Source organism: Pteronotus mesoamericanus, unplaced genomic scaffold (assembly GCF_021234165.1).
Source record: "Pteronotus mesoamericanus isolate MK-2021 breed Mesoamerican mustached bat unplaced genomic scaffold, CSHL_Meso_final contig_2, whole genome shotgun sequence".
Taxonomy (NCBI): domain Eukaryota; kingdom Metazoa; phylum Chordata; class Mammalia; order Chiroptera; family Mormoopidae; genus Pteronotus; species Pteronotus mesoamericanus.
This window is the reverse complement of record NW_026555084.1, coordinates 15590649-15610642: the sequence shown is the minus strand read 5'-3', so window position 1 is coordinate 15610642 and position 19994 is coordinate 15590649. Positions and strand designations below refer to the sequence as shown.

The 19994-nt window shown below is 43.2% G+C and overlaps 1 protein-coding gene across 1 annotated transcript; it reads right to left on the bottom strand.

Annotated features, from left to right (window-relative positions):
• Window positions 1-5966: 5966 nt before the first annotated feature.
• On the bottom strand, window positions 5967-6173 carry LOC129066388 (guanine nucleotide-binding protein G(I)/G(S)/G(O) subunit gamma-5-like). Its single transcript, XM_054567928.1, has one exon. It carries the CDS (start codon window positions 6171-6173, stop codon window positions 5967-5969), a length of 207 nt encoding a protein of 68 aa, XP_054423903.1.
• Window positions 6174-19994: the final 13821 nt, after the last annotated feature.

Sequence of the window (19994 nt, the reverse complement as noted above, 5' to 3'; positions counted from 1 at the left end):
CTTGCCCCGACCCCATTATCTATAAAAGGGATTAGAGAAAGAATCCTTTTAAAATGAAAGTTGAAAGCGCTGAAAATTGCTCTGAGTTCAAAAATCTGAAGCAACGTTTGAGGCGCTTTGGTCTGCTTTCCTCAGCCACCCAAGTCACAAGAGCGATCCTGCTGCTGTGGCAGGGTCTGGGAAGCGGAGGGGGGTCCACATGGTTCTGTCAGGGGGGCGAGGCCGGAGGAGGGACATTTGTCCCAGTTCATGGGGGAGTTAACTGGACTAAACGAGGCGGGGTGACTGGAGCCTGATATTCATACCGAACCACCTACCGAGCTTTGCTCTCAACCTCGGTTCAAACCCTAGTTCTACTACTTGGTAGCCCTGGGACCTTCGGCAGGTCAGTTCATTTCCTTGAACTTCAGCTTCCTCCTCTGTAAAATGGGGGTAGTAACGTGCCTGTGTCCCAGGGCTGTCAGAAGGATTAGAGGAATGAAGGCACAAAAAGTCCTTAGAACAGTGGCCACCACGAAGCGGATGTTCAGCAAACATCGGCTTTATCCTAGATTCCAAGAATCTGAAAGCACTGTGAGTTGTTCTTAGAAAAAAAATTGTGATTTACAGTCCTTAGAAAGTAAAGGGGACACTTAAAATGATAAGTTTTAAAATCTTCAGCAGGAGACCCTGTCAACTGTTGTCATCAGTGAGCTGGGGTTTTTCCTCCTACACTGTCTTGGAAACTTTCTTAAAAATGTGTGGTCTCCTAGTGGGCAGGGCAGAGGAGAGTAATGGGGGAAAATGGGGCAACTGTAGTTGAACAACAATACAAAGATTTTTTTTTAAAAAAAGATATGTGGCCTCCCTTTATAAACCCTGAGATCCACAACCTCAGAGGCCTGGTTGAAGTCAGATGTGGGGGACCCCTGCTTCTCTTCAACAGGCCAATCGAAGAGATTCCCTAAAATTTAACAGTTAAAGCTCCATTTTTAAAAGTTTCAATAAATTACAAGTAAACCACAGATTGAAAATTCTTGCCTGATGACGAGGATTGTACTCTAAAAGGTAATGTACTGATTGTGATAATTTGCAGCAAAATCAACTTGTACATAATACATTTTTTATGTTCCTAAATTAATAAAGTAGTCTGACCTGAAGAGGGATTGTGCATATTTTAATTTTCTCTTACACTTTCATCCACCCTACCCCATCCCTTAAAAATGTAGCCAAGCCTTTTCCCCATGGTGTCTACATTAAAGGGAATTTTAATTTCTCCTCTGGACCCCTTCCCACTTCCTCTGGGATTTGCTTCCCACGACTACAGGCACATCTTCTTGCTAAAGCTGAGCTTCCCGAGAATCCAGGGAAAGCCAAGTCCTGGGATGTAAGTGGCATATAGGACTGCATCCTATAGACCATGCCTTCAAAAAGCTTTGCTTTGTTTCATTTTTAGCACTTGTGCCAGGTCATGGCAACGCGAGGCCCTGCGTCAGGCACTGACAACACAATGATGAGCAAGACCCACCTACGTTTTACTGGACCATGAATGTCTGTATCTGTATAATGGAAATAATAGTCATGTCATAATAACTTGGCCCTTCTCAGGGGGTTGTGTGGGGGATCCGATGAGCTAATGGGCATGTAAGTGCTTTATAAATTATTAAAACGCTCTATAAATACAAAGAAGGGTCAGGTATAGTGTGACAGAAAATGTTAAAAAAGAAACCTTTGTTTTCTACACCGTTTTTTGTTTAATGATAGTAAAACAACAGCAGCTGTTTTTTTTTTAAGCACCTACTATGTGCCAGCCATTTTACAGGCACTCTTGCTAGTCCTCACCGCAACCTCACGAGAGAGCTTTACAATCTGTCACAGGAGGCTGGTCGTCTTGCCCCGAATCACACAGCTAGTATTTGGCAGAGCCAAAGGTGGAGCCTACTTGGCCAGGTGCCTTCACTTTTTGCCAGACTCTCCCCAGGCCGTGGGGCAGGGCCCGGGATCCTGGAGGGAAGCATCAAGGGAAGGCTGAAGGGAGGACTGAAATGGAAGAAGGGGGAGATGCATTTTTCTCTGGATCACAGAGACAAAATGAGGCCTGGGGCTCCAGGGAACTTCTTAGGAAAAAGACAGGAACTAGTAATCAGGGACAATGACTTCAGAGTTTTTGTAAGTTTCTAAATCTCTATAACTTCCCCTTATGGGTTCTTCCATTATTCAGGCCTTTTGCCCATATGGAGAAGCAGTGAAATCCATCCTCTTGATGCCACCTGTTTAAGTGTCCTCTCTGGTGACAGGCAGGCCCATGGGGATGGGCCTGGGATAGTTCTTCAGAGGCAGGGGAAGGGGATGTTCAGAAGTCTTGTTTCTTGCTTGCTTTGATTATGTATGCCAGCCCCCCAAAACGAAAAGCATGGCTAGAAAGAAGGATGGAAAGCCCACGATTTCTAGGGCCTTCCAGGACAAAAAAAAAGGGGAGCCCAGGGACAAGTCCAACCTGGTCCTGTGTTGGGGTGGACCAAGAAGGCGGAGGACTTGGCCCTGTCCCTGGAGAAGGCTCTCACAGGGCTGAGCCGAGGGCTTGGCTGAGCCGTGTCCTCCCTGGCTCTCCAGGCCTGGAGTTTCTCTTCCTCCTCCCTCCCTCTCCACAGCGGCCCACCCGCATTCTTGGGGAATCATAGGCTAAAAATAGACAGTTGCCACCAGACTCTGGGCCTGGGGAAATCAGTTCAGCATGAGTCCTGTGCACAGTGAATTGAGGCTGAGTTAGGGGATCGGAGGGATGACAATTAAAGGTCCTAGGACCCCCAACTGGTGATGCAAATAATCTCCTCCCTCACCCCAACCTGGCCCTTTGAGAACCAGGCTGTCCAGCCTTTAGCTCCATGACCTTCTAAGGCTGGGCTATTTGGATCCCAAGCAATGTCAGTGTGCCTGCCCGACAGATACAGCATGTGGCAAAAAATAGCTTCACCCCCTCGCAATATTCCTACCCATAACTGGACACGGCCAGTCTTTATCAGTCCAAAGGCACACTCCCACTGGAGCAAAGGTGCTTTTCTGGGCACGCAGAACCCGTGACTCCTTAGCCCGGAGCGGACTTCGTGGGGCTCTCGTTACTGACGGCATCGTTGGAACCCTGTGGGACCAAGTCCAGCAGTCAGGGCAGGAGGTAGGGGTGGAGGTGGGCTAATGTCAACCGTCAGCACCCATCTGTCAACTGAGGAACCTTTCTGGGTCTTATCTGTCCTCTACTCTCCTTCCTGTGTCACTGACAAATGTGGGTCCGCAATCAAAACATGCCTGATGGATCCAAAGAATGTCATTCCAGTGGAGTCTCTCCTAGGACTTCTGTCCACAGGGATCCAGAGGCTGGAAGACCCTCCCTGGCTCTGTGTTAGCTCCGTATTTAACTATAGGGAGACTGCGCCTCCCGGGTCAGGCGCCCCCGTGCTGCTAATAATAACACTACCACCAACTCCCCTGAACGGAGCGCTGCTCAAGTAACAGATATAGTGCTCATGGCTTCACATGGCTTTATGTGATTATCTCATTAAATTCTCCCATGTTATAGTTTCATACACATTTTACCGGTGGGAAAAATGAGGCACGGAGAGATTAAGTTGTCGCCCGCTTGCATGCACATAGTGAGTGACGGAGCCCGGGTCCGAGGGGTTTCTGTCAGTCTGACTCTAGAGCCCACGCCCGGAGCCCACGCCCGGAGCCCCTCGCGGGGAGCGTTCTGTTACAGATGCCGGACTCTGAAAGGAAGGGCCAGGGATGCCACAACGCCAGAAGCAAGAGGCCCCAAAACACTTCCCTGGAGAGCTGTCACTGTGCCCTGTCCACTGCTGTGACCCCACAGTACAGGCGAGCCACCCTGACCCCTGGGTCTGTGCATGTGCATTTCCCTCCACTTCCAATGCTCTTCCCTGTACTCCACGCGGGCCAACTCCTGCTCATCCTGCAGGCACTCCGCTTACTGGCCCATCCCTCAGGGAAGCGTGGCCAGGCCGGGTTTATCCTCAGCACACCACGCGCTTCCACTTTCTGGGCTTTAGTACAGTTATTGTTGAACTACGTGTTAGAATTGCCTTGCAGTGTGTTGCCGTCTCTCTCACCGGAGCGGAAGCTCCGGGAGGGCGGAAGCTCTGTGGGTCTTGTTCACCAAGGTGTTATTCCTGCAACACGTCACCGTGCCAGTGCATATTAGGTGCTCAGTAGGTATTTTGGAATGAAGGAGGGAAGAGATGAATGAATGACTTGTTGAACTTTGACCGAGTGACCCCGTGATTGCTAAAGGAGCTGGCTGAGTGGGAAGTGAGCACAGAGTTGGGGGCAGGGGGTGGGGGTGGCGGCCTTGTTGGGGGTGGTGGCGGAGACGGGCAGGAAGGGACTGGGTGACCTTTTACGGACTAGATCACCCTAAGATTCTGTCTAGCTGTGAAATGCTTTGACTTGATGTGAGGATGGGCTGGCGTTCAGGCTGTTAGCTTTTCAAGGCCATCTCCCCAGGGCCCTCCACGTTTCCCTGAGTAATCGATCAGAATAAATCCCACCGCATGGGTTCTGAACCTTGGGAGGAAACAACTGTATAAAGTTGCTTTGAAATGGTTCTGGCTGAAGCTTCTCCCAGGGATGAATTCTGTAGGGCGCGGTTCCTGAGGGATTATGCTTTCTACCTCACCTGTTTCTGTAATGACTGAATTCTTCTGCCTTCTCTCCCTTCCTTCCTCTCTTCCTCCATTTTTTTCCCAACAAAAATGTATAACTTTTGTATGCAGAGTAACAAAGTCGTTATTAAGGATGTCTTCCAATATTTAGGGGGTAGAAATATATCCTGAAGAAGTTTTTATTGCAGAAAATGAGAAAGAATGAAGGAGGAGGGACTGTGAGTGGCTGAATTAAAATAAACAAATCATCAATCATTTTTTTATTTTGCTTATATTTTAAATTAGCAGGCAGTAAAATGGACTTTTTGTGTACTTTTCTATGGATTTTAAGATACGTGTAAATTTTGGGTAACCACCAATGCTAATCAAGATACAAATTAGTTCCATCAGCCCCCAAATCTCCTGGAATTGCCTCTCTGTGGTCACAACCTTCCCCTACCCCTTCCCCTGACAACTGCTAACCTGCCCTTTGTTGTTCTAGTTTTGTCTTTGCAAGAATATCTAACAAATGGGACATTGTAGTATGCAGCCTTTGAGATCGGCTTCTTTCCCATTGCATGTATCAGTAGTTTGTACCTCTTTTTTTTTCTGATAACTTTCTAGTAATATTGACTTAGTACCGTTTATCTGTTCACCCCTCAAAGGACATTTGAGTCACTTCTAGTTTTTGGTAATTACAAAGAGAGCTGCTATAAACATCTGTGTACAGGTTTCTGTGTGAATGTGGGTTTTCATTTCTCTAGGGTAATTACCTAGGAATGTGATTGCTGAGTGTTAAATGTAGGGTCAGCTTTATAAGAAACTGTCAAACTGTTTTCCCAGAGTGGCTGTACCACTCTGCACTCCCACCAGCAACGCATGAGGGTTGCAGTTTCTCTTTCTCTTGCCAGTACTTGGTGTTGTCAGAATTTTGCTTTGGTTTTTTAAGCCATTCTCATAGATGTGTAGTAATTCTCATCGTGGCTTTATTTTGCACTTCCCTAATGGCTAACGCTGTTGAATATCTTTTTATTTTTTTGCTATCACCCCTCCTCTTTGGTCAGGTGTTTGGTCAATTACTTATCTTTTCTTTTTTTTTTACATTAAGTATTTATTTGTATGCTGTTGCCAGTGTATATAAAATAATCATCCTTGTGAAGTAGAAATTCATGAAAATTCAGAGAGGTAAATGTTAAGGACTGACAAAAGCAGAAGTTTGTATAGGGTGGCACATGTTACAGGGATACGCTTTTTGTACAGGCTTCAAATGAACTCTCTTTGACTCTTCCCTGGTTCATGAAAAGTGGATTAGAACACCTTCAATGATTCATTTCATTACAAGAAGGAACAAACTTTCTGGGGTCTGAAGGGATTGGTACTTGAAGATACTCCAGTTAGCAGCAGGTCATGTTGGGCATTCTGCGGACAGAATTGTTCCTGGTCTGCAGCTGCTTGGGAAACCTTCACGCGGTTGAGCCCGGCCTCCAGCCGGAGCTGTTGAACCACTTTCTTCATAGCGGTGACACCTGAGGAACCAGACATGGTGCACGCAACAACTGGGCCTACTTGGCCGTGGGTCCACGGGGCCAGACAGCAGGGCAGCAAAGCCGGGGCAGGGCTCAGTTTCTTAACTGGGTTTTTTGTTTTGAGTTTTGAGAGTTCTTTTTATATTCTGGATATTCATCAGCCTTTTGTCAGATGTGTGATTTGTAAATATTTTCTCCCAGACTATAACTTGTCTGTTCATTCTCTTAACATTTTCTGTCACAGAGCAAACATTTCTAATTTTTTAATTTTAATTTTAATTTTTGGTTTTAGAGAGAGGGGAAAGGAAAGAGAAAGAGAGGAAGAGAAACATCGATGTGAGAAACACCAACTGGATGTCTTTTGAACATGGCCTGACTGGGAACCGAACCTGCAACCCAGCCAGGCGTGTGCCCTGAATGGGAATCGAACTGGAGACCTTTCAGTTGTGGGACAACACCCAACCAGCTGAGCCCTAACATCTGAGACAAACATTTCTAATATCGATGAAGAAAATTTCTATCAAGTTTTTTTTCCTTAATAGATCATACTTTTGACTTTTTGTCTGAGAACTTGCCTAACATAATTTTTTTAATCACTGTCTTAAGGCTAGTATGGGCAACCCATGTTGCTTAACTCCAGTTGATCTTCATTGCTATCCTATGAGAATGGTCCTATTTTTATATAACTTTATATTACAGATGAGGAAACTGAGGCACAGAGAGCCTCACCCAGCGCTCAGTGGCAGAACCGGGGGTTGACCGCATGCCTCTGATACCTCAGAGCCCACCCTCTTCACCACTAGGATCAAGTTGAAACTCTGCCCTGGAATCTCATTGGGAAGTCATCAAAGCAAGGAAGCCAGTAACATTTGTTCCTACTTGTCATCCAGTTTTTAGCTTAAATGTCACCCCCTGAGGGAGATCTTTCCTGGCTACTCCATCTAAAATAGGTCCCTGTCTTCCCCTCCCTTCCCCTTGCCACCTTTGCCCCTGGCCCCCTCTCTTAATGGAAATGATTTTTTCCAAGGCCTATTCTGTCATCTGAAATTTGTTAACTTTCTTCTATTGTTTGTTTTCTTCTCCATAATTTGTTTCTTCCCCACTAGAAGTTCAGCTGGGTGAGAGCAAGGACTTTCTCTTCTCACCTCTCTATCTCCAGCTGCTAGCCGAGTGCCTGGTGCAGGGGAAGTGCTCACCAACTACCTGTTCGTGGGTGTTCATGGGTGGATGGATGGACGGATGGATGGATGGATAGATGGATGGGCAGGGAACTGCCTCAGTGGGGGAAATTCAGCTTCTCAAGCAGGAAAGAATTGCAACTTTGGAAGTCATCAGGCTCCCGCTGGAAGAAATCAAAAGGTATCTTCCAAATGAACATATTTGTGTGTATAGACATTATATACAGCATTTGTGTTTAAAAAATAGAGTATGTATGTGTATATGCTAGTATATGCCTCAAATGTCTCTGGAAGCATACACAAGAAACTGGTGTAGAACTGGGAGGCTAGGGTTATTAGACAGGGAACAAGGCTCACGTTTCACTGTGTACTCTTCTATTTATTTTAGATTTTGAATGCATTGCATATTCAAAACTTATATCCCTTATTAGAATAACAGTAATAGGGAGTGTCTTCCCCCTGGAAAACTATGCAGCAGAGCAAGCTAAGAGGTCAACCAGAGGAAGTTATTCAGAAGATAATTAACTTCTCTCCAACCAGCAGCTTATTTGTGGGAACTGGAGCAAGGTAAGTGTTGAAGCAGCGAAGGTTTTACAAGAGTAGACAGGCAGACGACATTTATGAAGTCATTTTTAAGGAGCAGGGCTTGTTAAATAAGTTTTAATGAAGTACATGCTCATTGCAACAATGTAAACTTTAAGATATTTCTGAAGCAAAACCAACACCCTCCAGTTCCACTCTTTTAACCCTGTAATTCAAAATTGTATTTCCCTACCAATTTTTGTTGTGCTGTGTTTTTGTTTTTGCTTAAACAAAGGTTCAGGATGATTTGGGTTATGTTTATTTTGTTTTCTATGAAAATGGAATCAAACCATAGACATTGCTCTGTAACATCTTTTTTTTACTTCATATGTTTTAGAGATAATAGTAAGTTGGCATGCCTGGATCTTCCTCATTTGTTTTAATAGCTATGGAATATGCAATTTCCTTGATGCAATCAGGGTGTTTCCAGGTTCTTGTTACTACAAAAATGTTGCAATGACTATTCTTGTCTGTCTGTCTATCTATCTGTATCACTACCTATCATTGTTTTCATTTCTGCAAGTTGTCACACATTTCTTTTTTTTTGTCATAGTATTGTATTTTGTCATAGTATTGGAAAAAATTTTCTAAAAGACTGCAAATTCTTAAAACCCAACAATGGGTATGGTAGTGTTGATTTCCTTACTCCATCAGCCATGACTATTACCAATATTTTTCATTTTTACCAATATTAGGAGACATGGGAGCTCATTATTCAATTTTCATTTCCCTACTTATACATACGTTCATTTCCCATTTTCATTTCCTCTTCTGTACACTGTTCACATTCCTTGCCCAGTTTTTCACTGGGCCGTCTGTATTTTTCCATTTTATTTGCAGGAGCATGTTCATACCAGGGATAATAAACCGTTGTTACATGAAGTTTAAATATTTTCTCCCACACTCTCATTAATTTTTTGACTTCCTTCGTGATGTCTTTTGTTATAGAGAAGTTTAAGATTTTTATGTAATCAGATCTATTTTTCCTTCAGAGCTATTAATAACCACGGAAGTTTGTGTAACCCCGTGGTTTTCGTACTGTGCTCCTAACCTCGGGTGTCATGGGGATGAATGGATGTCAAGGGGGCGGGGGTGAGCGAGTCCGTTGGCTGTTCGGAGTTCACTGCAGCCCCCTCCTCTGTGTTTTTGACCATTCACAGGCTGCAGCCAGTGGTGGAGTGGCTGCAGGCCTGGGATCTGCAGCCAGAATCATTAGGCAAAAGCTTTCACCTCGCTGGGCCTTAGTTTCTGAGTTTCTTCATCTACGAAGCGGGGACTTAGAACAGAGCCTGCCCTGGGGTGGTAGCGAGCCTTCAGTAGCTGACACAGGGAAAGCCGCTGCTTAATTAGCGCTGCCCATGTGCCCATCGCTGTAGGCAACGTACATACATATACTCTCATGTGTCCCTAAAACCTGTTTCACGGGCAAGCAGCATCTTCCCTGTTTTACAGAATAGGAAACTGAGGCCCAGAGGACTTAAATAACTTGCCTAAAGGCACATGAGTAGTGAGTACTGGCACCAAGATTTACATCCTTGTTCCTGTGTGACTGGAGGGCCTTGGTTCTTCTCTTAGCTACTCTCTATACCACACCGAATTTTACTGAACCCCTACTACGTGCCTGCCCAGTGAACATGACAGTGTCGGTCTCTTGTTGCTTACAGTGCACTGGGCGAGGCGGTCATTAACAACCAGACAATTTCAAACTGTAGTTAAGTGCAATTATGAGTTGTACAATGAGACACAAAAAATGGCGATTGTTCTTTTAGATTGGAGGATTAGGAGAGGTCCTTCTGAGAATGCTCTCTTTTGCCTGAGACATAAAGAATGAGTAAGAATTGGCCAGGTGGAAACTGCAGCACATCAGGCAGGCAGGCTTCAGGAACGGAACAGAAAAGGCCAATATGGCAGGAAGGCTGCCTGTGCAACGTCTGAGGTGGGCAGGAGGAGGTCACGGCAGGCCGAAGCATGCGAGGCCTCTGGGGGCTGAGATGAAAAGTTTGAACTTGATTCTAAAGCCAAGGGGAAGCCACGGAGGGTTTAAGGGAATGCTGCAATCTGATTGTACTTCAAAAATATCCCTCTGTGGTCATGGTCATACCCTATGATGAAATAATTCTATTCCTAGGTACCCAACAAAAATGCATACTTCTATGCACCAAGGATAAAAATATTGACAGCTGCACTCTTTGTAATAGCCCCAAATTATAAACCACTCAAATAACTCTCAGTACTCAACTAGACAAATAATGATACAGTCAAACAATGGAATACGACACAGCAATGAAATGAACAAACAATATAACAATGTGGATCTATCTCACGAACAGAATGATGGGTGAATTGAGACAGATATAAACTACTACATAGTGCATTAATCCACGTGCATAAAGTTTAAAAACAAGGGAAACTAATCTATGGTTAGAAGTCCAGATAGTAATTATCCTGGGGAAGAAATGGCGGGGGCTGGGAGGGGGCATAGAAGGGTTCTGAGATGCTGGTGACATTCTGCCTTTTCTTTCTTTTTTCTTTTAGTTTCTATATTTATGTTTTAATTTTATTGTGTTTTTTTCCCATTACCATTTATCCCCACTACCTCCTCTTCCACCTCCACCTACCCCCTGTTCTGCTTCTTGAGCCGGGCGTTGGTTACACAAGTGTGTTAACTTTAGGCCAGCTCATCAAGCTTAACGCTTATAATTTGTGCGTGACTCTGTTGTATGTCGCATTCTGGCCAGTGTGTGAGCACTGAGCTGGAAAGGGGGCCAGGATGGTTTGGGTGAGACGAGGTAAGGCTCCTGCAGAATCCAGGCGAGTGATAGTTGGCCCAGAGGGTGGCGGCGGTGATGGAGACAAGGGGACGGATTGGAGAGAAGAGTGTATAGAACTGGTGATGGCGGGAAGAGTAGGGGCCTATGAGCAGAGGGAGGGGCGGTGGAATCGGGGCTGCCTCTCCAGCTTCTGGCACGAGCACCTGCGTGGGAGAAGGTGTCACACTAAGATGGAAAAGGTGGGGGAGGCACAGATTTAAAGAGGATGGCAGAATCCAAGGCCTTGGTTTTGGACACGTACAATTTGAGACATTTCCAAAGGCACCATCATGGGAGCAGATGGCTATACAAATGTACAGTAAGATTTCTTTTGATGAAAAGATTTCTGCTGCTTAAGAGAGAGAAAAATTAAAAGCCACCATTCTAGCCCTTTTTCCTTTTATGGAGTGCTTTCCTTTCCATTACCTCCTTCCATTTAATTTCAGGACAAAGATTGTTGTAAGGGGGCAAGGTAGAAGTGAGGTGCAGGGATGCTGCTTCTCTATGTAGAAACTAGAGATACATTCATGTGTATGCTGTTCCGTGAACGTGCTCTGTTTCTCGATTAAAAGAGCAGGCCCTGGGATAGGAGCCTGGGCTGCCCCACAGGCCCTCAGGAAAGAGTTCTTAGCACCGGCCACGAGGCCTGGCCGGGAGGAGCCCTCACCAACTCTGCAGCCTCGTCTTTTGCTCTGTTTCCTGGAGTCTCCATGGTACAGCCATGCGGGACTTTCTCTCTGTCTACGGAATGTTATACGTGCTTTCCTAGTTCCAGGGCTTTTCATTGTCTGTGTCCTCTGCCTGGGTGCCTGTTCACTCTTCACTGGGCTTACCGCTACATTCTTCACATCTCAGCTTAATCCATTGTTTTCAGGAAGGCTTCCCCGCTCCCTGAACAGGATGCGCTCCTGACCTGTTTACCCAAGGCTACCAGCACTGCCTGAGGTGACTCTCACTTCTCTTTATAGTAGGACACGTTCAGCATCTGTCTTGGCCACCAGACTGAGTTTCAGGGCAGTGGGGACTCTGTCTGCCTTCTTGTCCCCTGTAACCTGACACTGAGCACAGTGCTCAGCCCAGGGACAGTTGACTGATTTGTCCTATGACCTCCCAGACTGAGGACTGTGCCCTGTTCCCTGGCATCAGGTGCCAAACATGTCTTCACAGCCATGTTTTTTCTTTGCCTTCTGGAATAAACCCTTGGGACCAGCTGATGACCTTGAAGCTGGGAGACCCAGCATCCACTGTGCACCCAGGGACTTGTCCTTGTGTTTACAAAATCCCCTGAAAATGCTCATGACCATGACTGGCCCGTACCTACTTTTTCGACACGATACTTGGACACAGTTTATAGGCAGATTGAAGACAAAACCTGCCATCACCCCTTACAAAGGACTAATTAGGGTCAAACTCACTGGGACCAACTCAATCTGAAATAATGTAATCTCATGAAGCATCCAGTGACAGCGTCAGCAGTGTGGATGGGGATCCTGGAAGAGGAAATAGTCACAGAGCATCAAAAGCTGTGTCACCAAACCTTAGGAATGTGAACACCTTTTGCTGGCAGCAATTCTACCTCAAGGAATGAATTCTGATCAACTAATGCATGGGAGTAAAGATGAATTTACAAGGTTGTCTACTACAGCGCTGCTCATTACAATGAAAAAAAGGGAGATTGGTTAGTAGTGGAAATCCAGACAATACCCGGCCACCATTAAAAGTGATCTTGTGTATGTATATTACTGACATGGAATTATGCCCATGACATGGTATGTGTCTATGGTAGAAGCTGTACATTGGCAAGTGAGAGAAATCCACCTCAAAAGAGAAAAAGCACAGGAGGATGCGTTGATCTATGGAGTCCAAAGGGGAGTTGGACAACCAAGTTTTGGGAAGGACCCCAGAGTGGCCCGGCCTTAAAAACAGCTGGAATCTGGACTCAAATAGCTCCAAGACCCCCTCTCCATCTACCATGCTGGCCTCTCCCTGTGTGTCAGGTTCACTTTCTCACTGTAGACTGATGGTGGGGAAGAAGGTTTGGGGCACAGGAAAAGAATCTACCTGAAGCTGTCCCTAGCCCTAAATCCAAAAGTGCCAAGCCAGGAATATATTGGCCACCTTAGGTCAGGTACCCAAATTAGAACCAGTCAGCTGTAACAGGGCAGCTAGGCACTGTGATTGGCCCAGCCACGGTCAGGACCTGCCTTTGTACCAATCAACTAAGACCAGTGGAGGGGGCCTCCTTGACTTAACATGGGAGCTTCTGAATTAAACGGAGAAGAACATTATTTCCCAGGAAAGAGGCCTGGGGCAATACTCTCAGTTATCCTCTACCTATTGTTAAGGGAAATGGGTAACAATACAGTAGGCACAGTGAGGTCCCATTTCTGTAGAAAGGAGGACACAATAGGAGAAAGAAGTCTGAAAAGATATTCTAAAATGTTAACATTGATTTTCTTGCAGCTGTGCTGTGTTTTCTATGATGAACACCAATTGCTTGTGAGATTAAACGTTTTTTAAGAGAGAAGAGCTATATTGACTCCATGAGTACTTGGAATGCCAGCTCAAGAGGCTGTCATTCGTGTCTCTTGCTTTCAGCCAATTCATGTTAGATTTGAAATACAAATGATTCTGTGAACTGCAGAGCTCTCTGTGTCTCTGGTCATTCATCCATCCAACAAACAGACATTTACAGGGAGCCTAATTGGTGCCAGGCAGCAGCATGTCCTGGAGACACAGTGCTCACTAAGGGCAAGGCCCTGCCCTCAAGGAGCCCATGGTCTGGCAGAAGAAACAGATGAGTTCGTCGTCAGTTATGGTATAAGAAGCTCAGAACAGAAGTGTGAGCAGCATGTTAGGAAAATATAGAGAAGGAAAGGAACGAAGGAAGGAAGGGAGGGAGGGAGGAAGGAAGGAAGGAAGGAAGGAAGGAAGGAAGGAAGGAAGGAAGGAAGGAAGGAAGGAAGGAAGGAAGGAAGGAAGAAAGATTCTATTTAGGAGAATCTTAAAGGTGGTCTTGAGCCATTTGATGGGTTTTGAACTGGGCCCTGAGGGTAGAGCATGCAATGAAGGGTTTACCAGGCGAAGGAAACAGCGTATGCAAAGGTTCAGAGTCAGCAGGACTTGAGTTGGCAGGTAGTTGGGTGTGGTGGGTCTGAGGGAGCAGGTGGTGAATTCCATTCCCTAAGCGTTTAGTGCGCAGCTGTCGTATGTCAGGCTTTTGGCTAAGGGCTTGCTGATGAGATTGGAAAGGACCTTGAATGCCATTCTATTTCTTTTCCAATAAAACAAAATTGAGATTTAAATGTGAACTTATCACTTCTTCCCTAGACGAGACAGAGGTCTTCCCCATGCGGGGCTCTGTCGAGTTTCTCCTGCTCCTGCACCTCCACATCAGGGGAAGAGGCCAGGCTGGGTATGTGTGTGCGGATCCCAACACCCTGCTTCCTGGATTGGTCATTCCACCCCAGTGCCAAGGATACTGGGGAAGCGGATATTTGGAGAGCTCCTTTAGGGCTGGTTACAGAAGCTGAGCTGTGCTCAGAAGGTCCTACCTGGGATTTGCAGTGGAGACCCACAGCCACATCGTGGCATGTCCCTCCCAGCTCTTGGTCTCAGGGGGGTCTCTGGGGAAGGGGGATCATGATCTCTGAAGTGTCTTTCATACACTAAGCCAAATGACCTTGGCCTGAATGGCTGAGGGTTATGCAAGGTTAGGTAGCACTTAGTCAAAAATAGCTTTCATGCTGACTCCAGCCCACAGAACAGCATCCAGGCGCAGGGAGCACAGATGGGCCAGAGCTGGGCACACAGAGGGGAATTCGCTTCCTGGTCTTTACCTCCAGAAAACCAGTCAAGAATGTAGATGGGACTTCAGGCTGCTGACAGGTGATGTCCCATGCTTGTCTGTGTGGCAGCACAAATGTGGCTGTTTCTTTGATGCATAGAAACCAAGGGACCATAAAGACAGAAATCCAGTGCAAACATTAGAAGTGAGCAAGAGGGTGTAGCAGGCAGAAAGAGCACTGAACTAGGAGTTCAGATCTGCGGCTCTCATTGACATGTTAGAGTCAGGCATGTTAATTTAGTCACTCAACAAATACTTACTGAGCAGCCACTATATGCCAGAGACTGTGCCAGCACAAGAGACACAAGAGACAATGACAGATGCTGTTCCTAGTCTCATGGAGTTTCAGCTTGTGGTGAGCTGTCTTGTATCCCATCCTAATGATAAATAACATTTTCTGAGATCTTCCCTGTGCCGGGCACTTTATAAGGCATTGGTGAGCAAACCAGACACAGTCCCCGGCCACATGTAGCTTACAGTCTAGAGGAAGAAACAGACAAATTGTCTTTACAATAAAAATTCCAGTAAAGATTTGCTAAGGGCCCTTCCACATCTAAGAGTAGGAGTTCTCTGTTGAAGAGGGACTGTTAATATCTTGTTCAAGGTTTCTGCCTAGTGGAGGAAGATGTCAGGGCTCCTCTACTGTCCCTCTGGTAGTGACCTTGGAGAAAAGTCACTAAACCCCATGTGAAAAAGAGGCACCTCTTTTTGCTGTCCAGAGTGGGTCTTGGTCTGACATTTTTGGAAGACAATTTGGCAACATTCACCAAAGCTTTAAAAGTGTGGCTCTCCTTTGATGTAATGTGTCCACTTCTGGATTTACCCAAAGGAAATAATTGGGTAAGTACACAAAGATATACATTTTCATCAAGTTCATTGCATACAATAGTTAAAAATTTGAAATAACCAAGATAGCCAATATTAAGGGATTGTTGGAATAAATTGTAGTATATTCATAAAGTGTTGTGAAATGATTAGGTAGCCTCCTCTACCACTGGATTGGAAAGATGTCCATGTGTTAAGTTAAACATTTGGTTTAAAAAGTTGTGTGCAGGGATATTCAATTCCTATGTCCTATTAGTGGGAATGTAAAATGGTACAGCCACAGGGGAAACAGTTATGGTGTTTCCTTAAAAAATTAAAAATAGAATTACCATATAATCTCATATACTCAAAAGAATTGTAAACAAGTTCTTGAAGAGATATTTGTACACTCCTGTTTATAGCAGCATTATTCACAAGAGATACAATGTGGAAGCAACCCAAGTGTTCATTGACAGCTGAATGGATTAACAAAATGTGGTATATACAAACAACAGAGTATTATTCAGCCTTAAAAAGGAAGAAAATTCTGGCATATGCTACAACATAGATGAACCTTGAGGACATTATGCTCAGTGAAATAAGCCAGTCATAAAAAGACAAATACTGTCTGATTCCATTCACATGGGTCACAGATAATAGTCAAAATCATAAATACAGAAAGTAGAATGGTAGTTGCAAAGGCTGGGGGGAGGGAAGAATGAGGAATTATTGCTTAATGGATATTGAGTTTTAGTTTCATAAGATAAAAAGAATTTCGGAGTTAGGTAGTAGTGATAGTTAGATAGTAGTAGCAGTAGTTAGATAATTAGATAGATAGCACAACATTATGAATGCATTTAATGCCACTAGACAGTACTCTTAAGACTGGTTAAGATGGTAAATTTTATGTTATATGTATTGTGCCATAACTAAAATTTAGGAAAAAATGTGTGTAAAAGCACCAAAAAAGATAAAATACTTAAAAATAAATTTAATTACAAAGATGCAAGACTTTAGTACTGAAACTATAAAACATTGCTGAGAGAAATTTAAAAAGACCTAAAGAGACATTTTTGTTCATAGCTGAAGACATATAATTGTTTGGATGAAAATGCTCCCCAAAGCATTGCAATGCAGTTTCATTGCAATGTAGATTCAATGCAGTTTCTAAAAAAAAATCCCCAAATCCCCAAAACTTCATTTTTTAGAAATAGAAAAGCTGATTCTGAAATTCATATGGAATTGCAAGGAACCCCAAACAGCTAAAACAATCTTGAAAAAGAAAAAAAAGTGTGAAGACTTATACTTCTTGATTTCTAAACTTCCTACAAAGCTACAATAATCAAAGTAGTGTGGTACTGGCAAAAGGATATTTATATATAGGTCAATGGAATAGAACTGAGAAACCAGAAATAAACCTATACATCTTTGGTAAATTGTTTTTTTTGACAAGGATGCTAAGACCATTCAATGAGGGGGAAAATAGTCTCATCCACAAATGGTGCTGGGACAGATGGATTTCATCACACAAAAAGTGAAGTGGATCATTACTTCATACAATATATAGAAATTAACTCAAAATATATAAAAGACCTAAATATAGGAAGTAGAACTATAAAAACTTAGATGAAAACATAGGAGGTAAATCTTCATGATCTTAAGCACAAGGGACATAAGAAAAAAATAGATAAATTGGACTTCATCAGAATTAAAGTTTTTCCCCCTGGTTGGTGTAGCTTGGTGGATTGAGTGTGGGCCTGTGAACCACAAGGTCACTGGTTTGATTTCTGGTCAGGGCTCATGCCTGGGTTACAGGCCATTTGGGGGCTGGGGACTGGGGGCTTGGGGTGTGTGATCAACGGCTCTCTCCCTCTTTCTCCCTCCCTTCCCCTTTCTCTAAAAGTAAATAAATAAAATCTATAAAAATAAAAATTTTTTTAAAATTAAAATTGAGATATAATTGACATATGACATTATATTAGTTTCAAGTGTACAATGTAATGATTATATATTTGTATATATTGTAAAATAATCAATACAATAAATCTAGTTAATACCCATCAACACACATAGTTACAAATATTTTTTTCTTGTGATGCCAACTTTTAAGATCTATCCTCTTAGCAATTTTCAAATATTCAATACAGTATTGTTAACTACGCTTGCTAGGGTGTGCAATGCATTCCCATGACTCATTTACTTTACAGCTAGAAGTTTATACCTTTTGGCTCCCTTCATCCATAAAGTTAAAAACTTTTATGTATCAAGAGTCTACCAAGAAGGTAAAAAGAAACCCACAGAATAGAAGAAAATATTTGCAAATTATATATCCGATAAGGTTTTTTATCCAGAATATGTAAGTAAGTTGTACAACTAAACAACAAAAAGAAAAACAATGCAATTTTAAAAAATGGGCAAAGTTTTGAGTAGTTATTTCTTAAAAAATATGTACAAGTATTCAACAAGCACAGGAAAAAGATGCTTAATATCATTTGTCATTAGTCATTAGGGAAATGTAAATCAAAACCACAAGAAGGTATCACTTAATATGCACTTTAATAAAAAAAATTATTTTAAACAATACAGTATCAGACAGTATTTGTCTTTTTACGACTGGCTTATTATTGAAGAAGACAATAATAAGTGTTTGCAAGGAGGTAGAGAACTTAGAACTTTTATATATCACCAGTAGAAATGTAAAATGGTACAGCCGAAGTAGAAAATGATCTGGTGTTTTCTCAATAAGTTAATATAGAATGATCATTTGACCCAGAAATTCTACTTCTAAATATAAACCCAAAAGAACTGAAGATACGTGTTCAATCAAAAACATACAGACATGTTTTTAACAACATTATTCACCGTAGCAAAAGGTCGAAACAGGCCAAATGCCCCTCAAGGGATGAATGGCTAAACAAATGATGACAGATCCATGCAATGGAGTATTATTTAGCAATAAAAAGAATAAAGGACTAATATGTGTTACAAATAGGTGAACCTTGAAAAAATGCCAAGTGAGAGAAGCCAGACATAAAAGGCCACATGTCATAATATGATTTCACTTATGTGAAATACTCTGAATAGGCAAATCCAGGGAGACAGAAAGCAAAGCACTGGTACCAGGTGTGGAGAGGAGAATAGAAAGTGACTCCTTAGTGGGTACGGGTTTCCTTTTGGGAAGATGAAAATTTTTTGGAACTAGGTAGTGGTCATGGTTGTACAGAACTGTGACTATACTAAATGCCATTGAATTGCACGCTTTAAAATGGTTAAAATGGAGAAAAAATTGTGTATGTTTCAGAAAAATAACTAAAAGCACAGATGCTAAAATGTGAGCAAGGATGATTTCTGAGTAACAGTAGGTGTGACTTTTCAGTCTCTCTTTCTTTTCTTTCTGTGTATCTGATCATTTTACAATAAGTATGTTTTGCATTAATAATCAGAGTGAATAAAAGCCACAGTGAGCTGTCTTCATTTTGGAAAGCAAGAAGTTAAAAAGAAAGGAAGGAGAAAGGGAGGAAGGAAGAGAGAATCCCTTGAACCACCCTCCTCCTCCTCTCTCGTTTACCTGGGGCTGCAGACCTTGCTAGAGAGTCTGAGAATTGTAAGTGTTTCTGACTAGACACCAATAAGTACCCTTTAGGTCAATAAGTACCCTTTAGCTTCAATAGGTACCCTTGAAGTCACCAGCCAGCAGAACTCTTTACAGGTGTTTTGGAAAGATCCCCAAGATACACAGTATAGAAAGCAAAGTTCAGAACGTAGTGCCACAGTTATTGTCAACACGCATACACACTTACTAAAGAATGTATGCACATCCATTTGCAGTTGGAAAGATATTCTCTGCCAAAATGAATTTTAAAAAACCTCAAGAATATGTTCCCCAGTGAGGGGGAAGTGGGTGGCTGGGGAACAGGAGAAGAAGGGAAGGAGGCTGATTTTCACTGACTTTTCATTGTGTGTATCCACCTCTGTACTTTTTGGATTTGGTAGCACGTCCTTTTAAACACCTATCCTTTTTTTCCTGAGTCCCTGCTTTATGTCATAAAAACAAAGTTTCAGAAAATAAGACAAAACCTTTTTAAGTAAAAATAAAACACTTTTTGTTTACTTCTACCCTATTCTGTATTTACCAAATTAACAACAGACACTGCTTAATGTAAATAAGGCAGGTGTTCCTTTTAACATTCAAACAACGCAAATATTTAAAGCAAACACAGAACACCCCTCCTAGCTTACTCCCAAAGGAAAAAAATATATTTAGTAATAAGATGTACTTTAAAATAAAATAAAGGTATCAGAGAAATAGTCTTTCTTTTTTACTTTTTCTATTTTCCTACTTTTTCTCTAATTACACATAATATTTTATGTTGGGAAAGGTGTGTAAATAACTGAGTTGTTGACCATAAAGCCACTGGTTTCAGGCAGCTGGTGAAGCAGCACCGGCCTGACCTTGACCTCCAAGCAGCAGCCCTGGACCCTTCACTCTGACCCTGCTCTCTGCAGCCTCCTTGCTGCCCTCAGACTGGCAGAACTGCCTGCCACACTGCTTGCCCAGTCCCCAGCCCTCAGGACTGACCGGAGGAGCTAAGACACACAGGACACAGTACTTCCAG

Excerpts from the sequence above, each read along its gene's own strand:
- LOC129066388 (XM_054567928.1), bottom strand. The coding sequence starts at position 6,173 with ATGTCTGGTTCCTCAGGTGTCACCGCTATGAAGAAAGTGGTTCAACAG.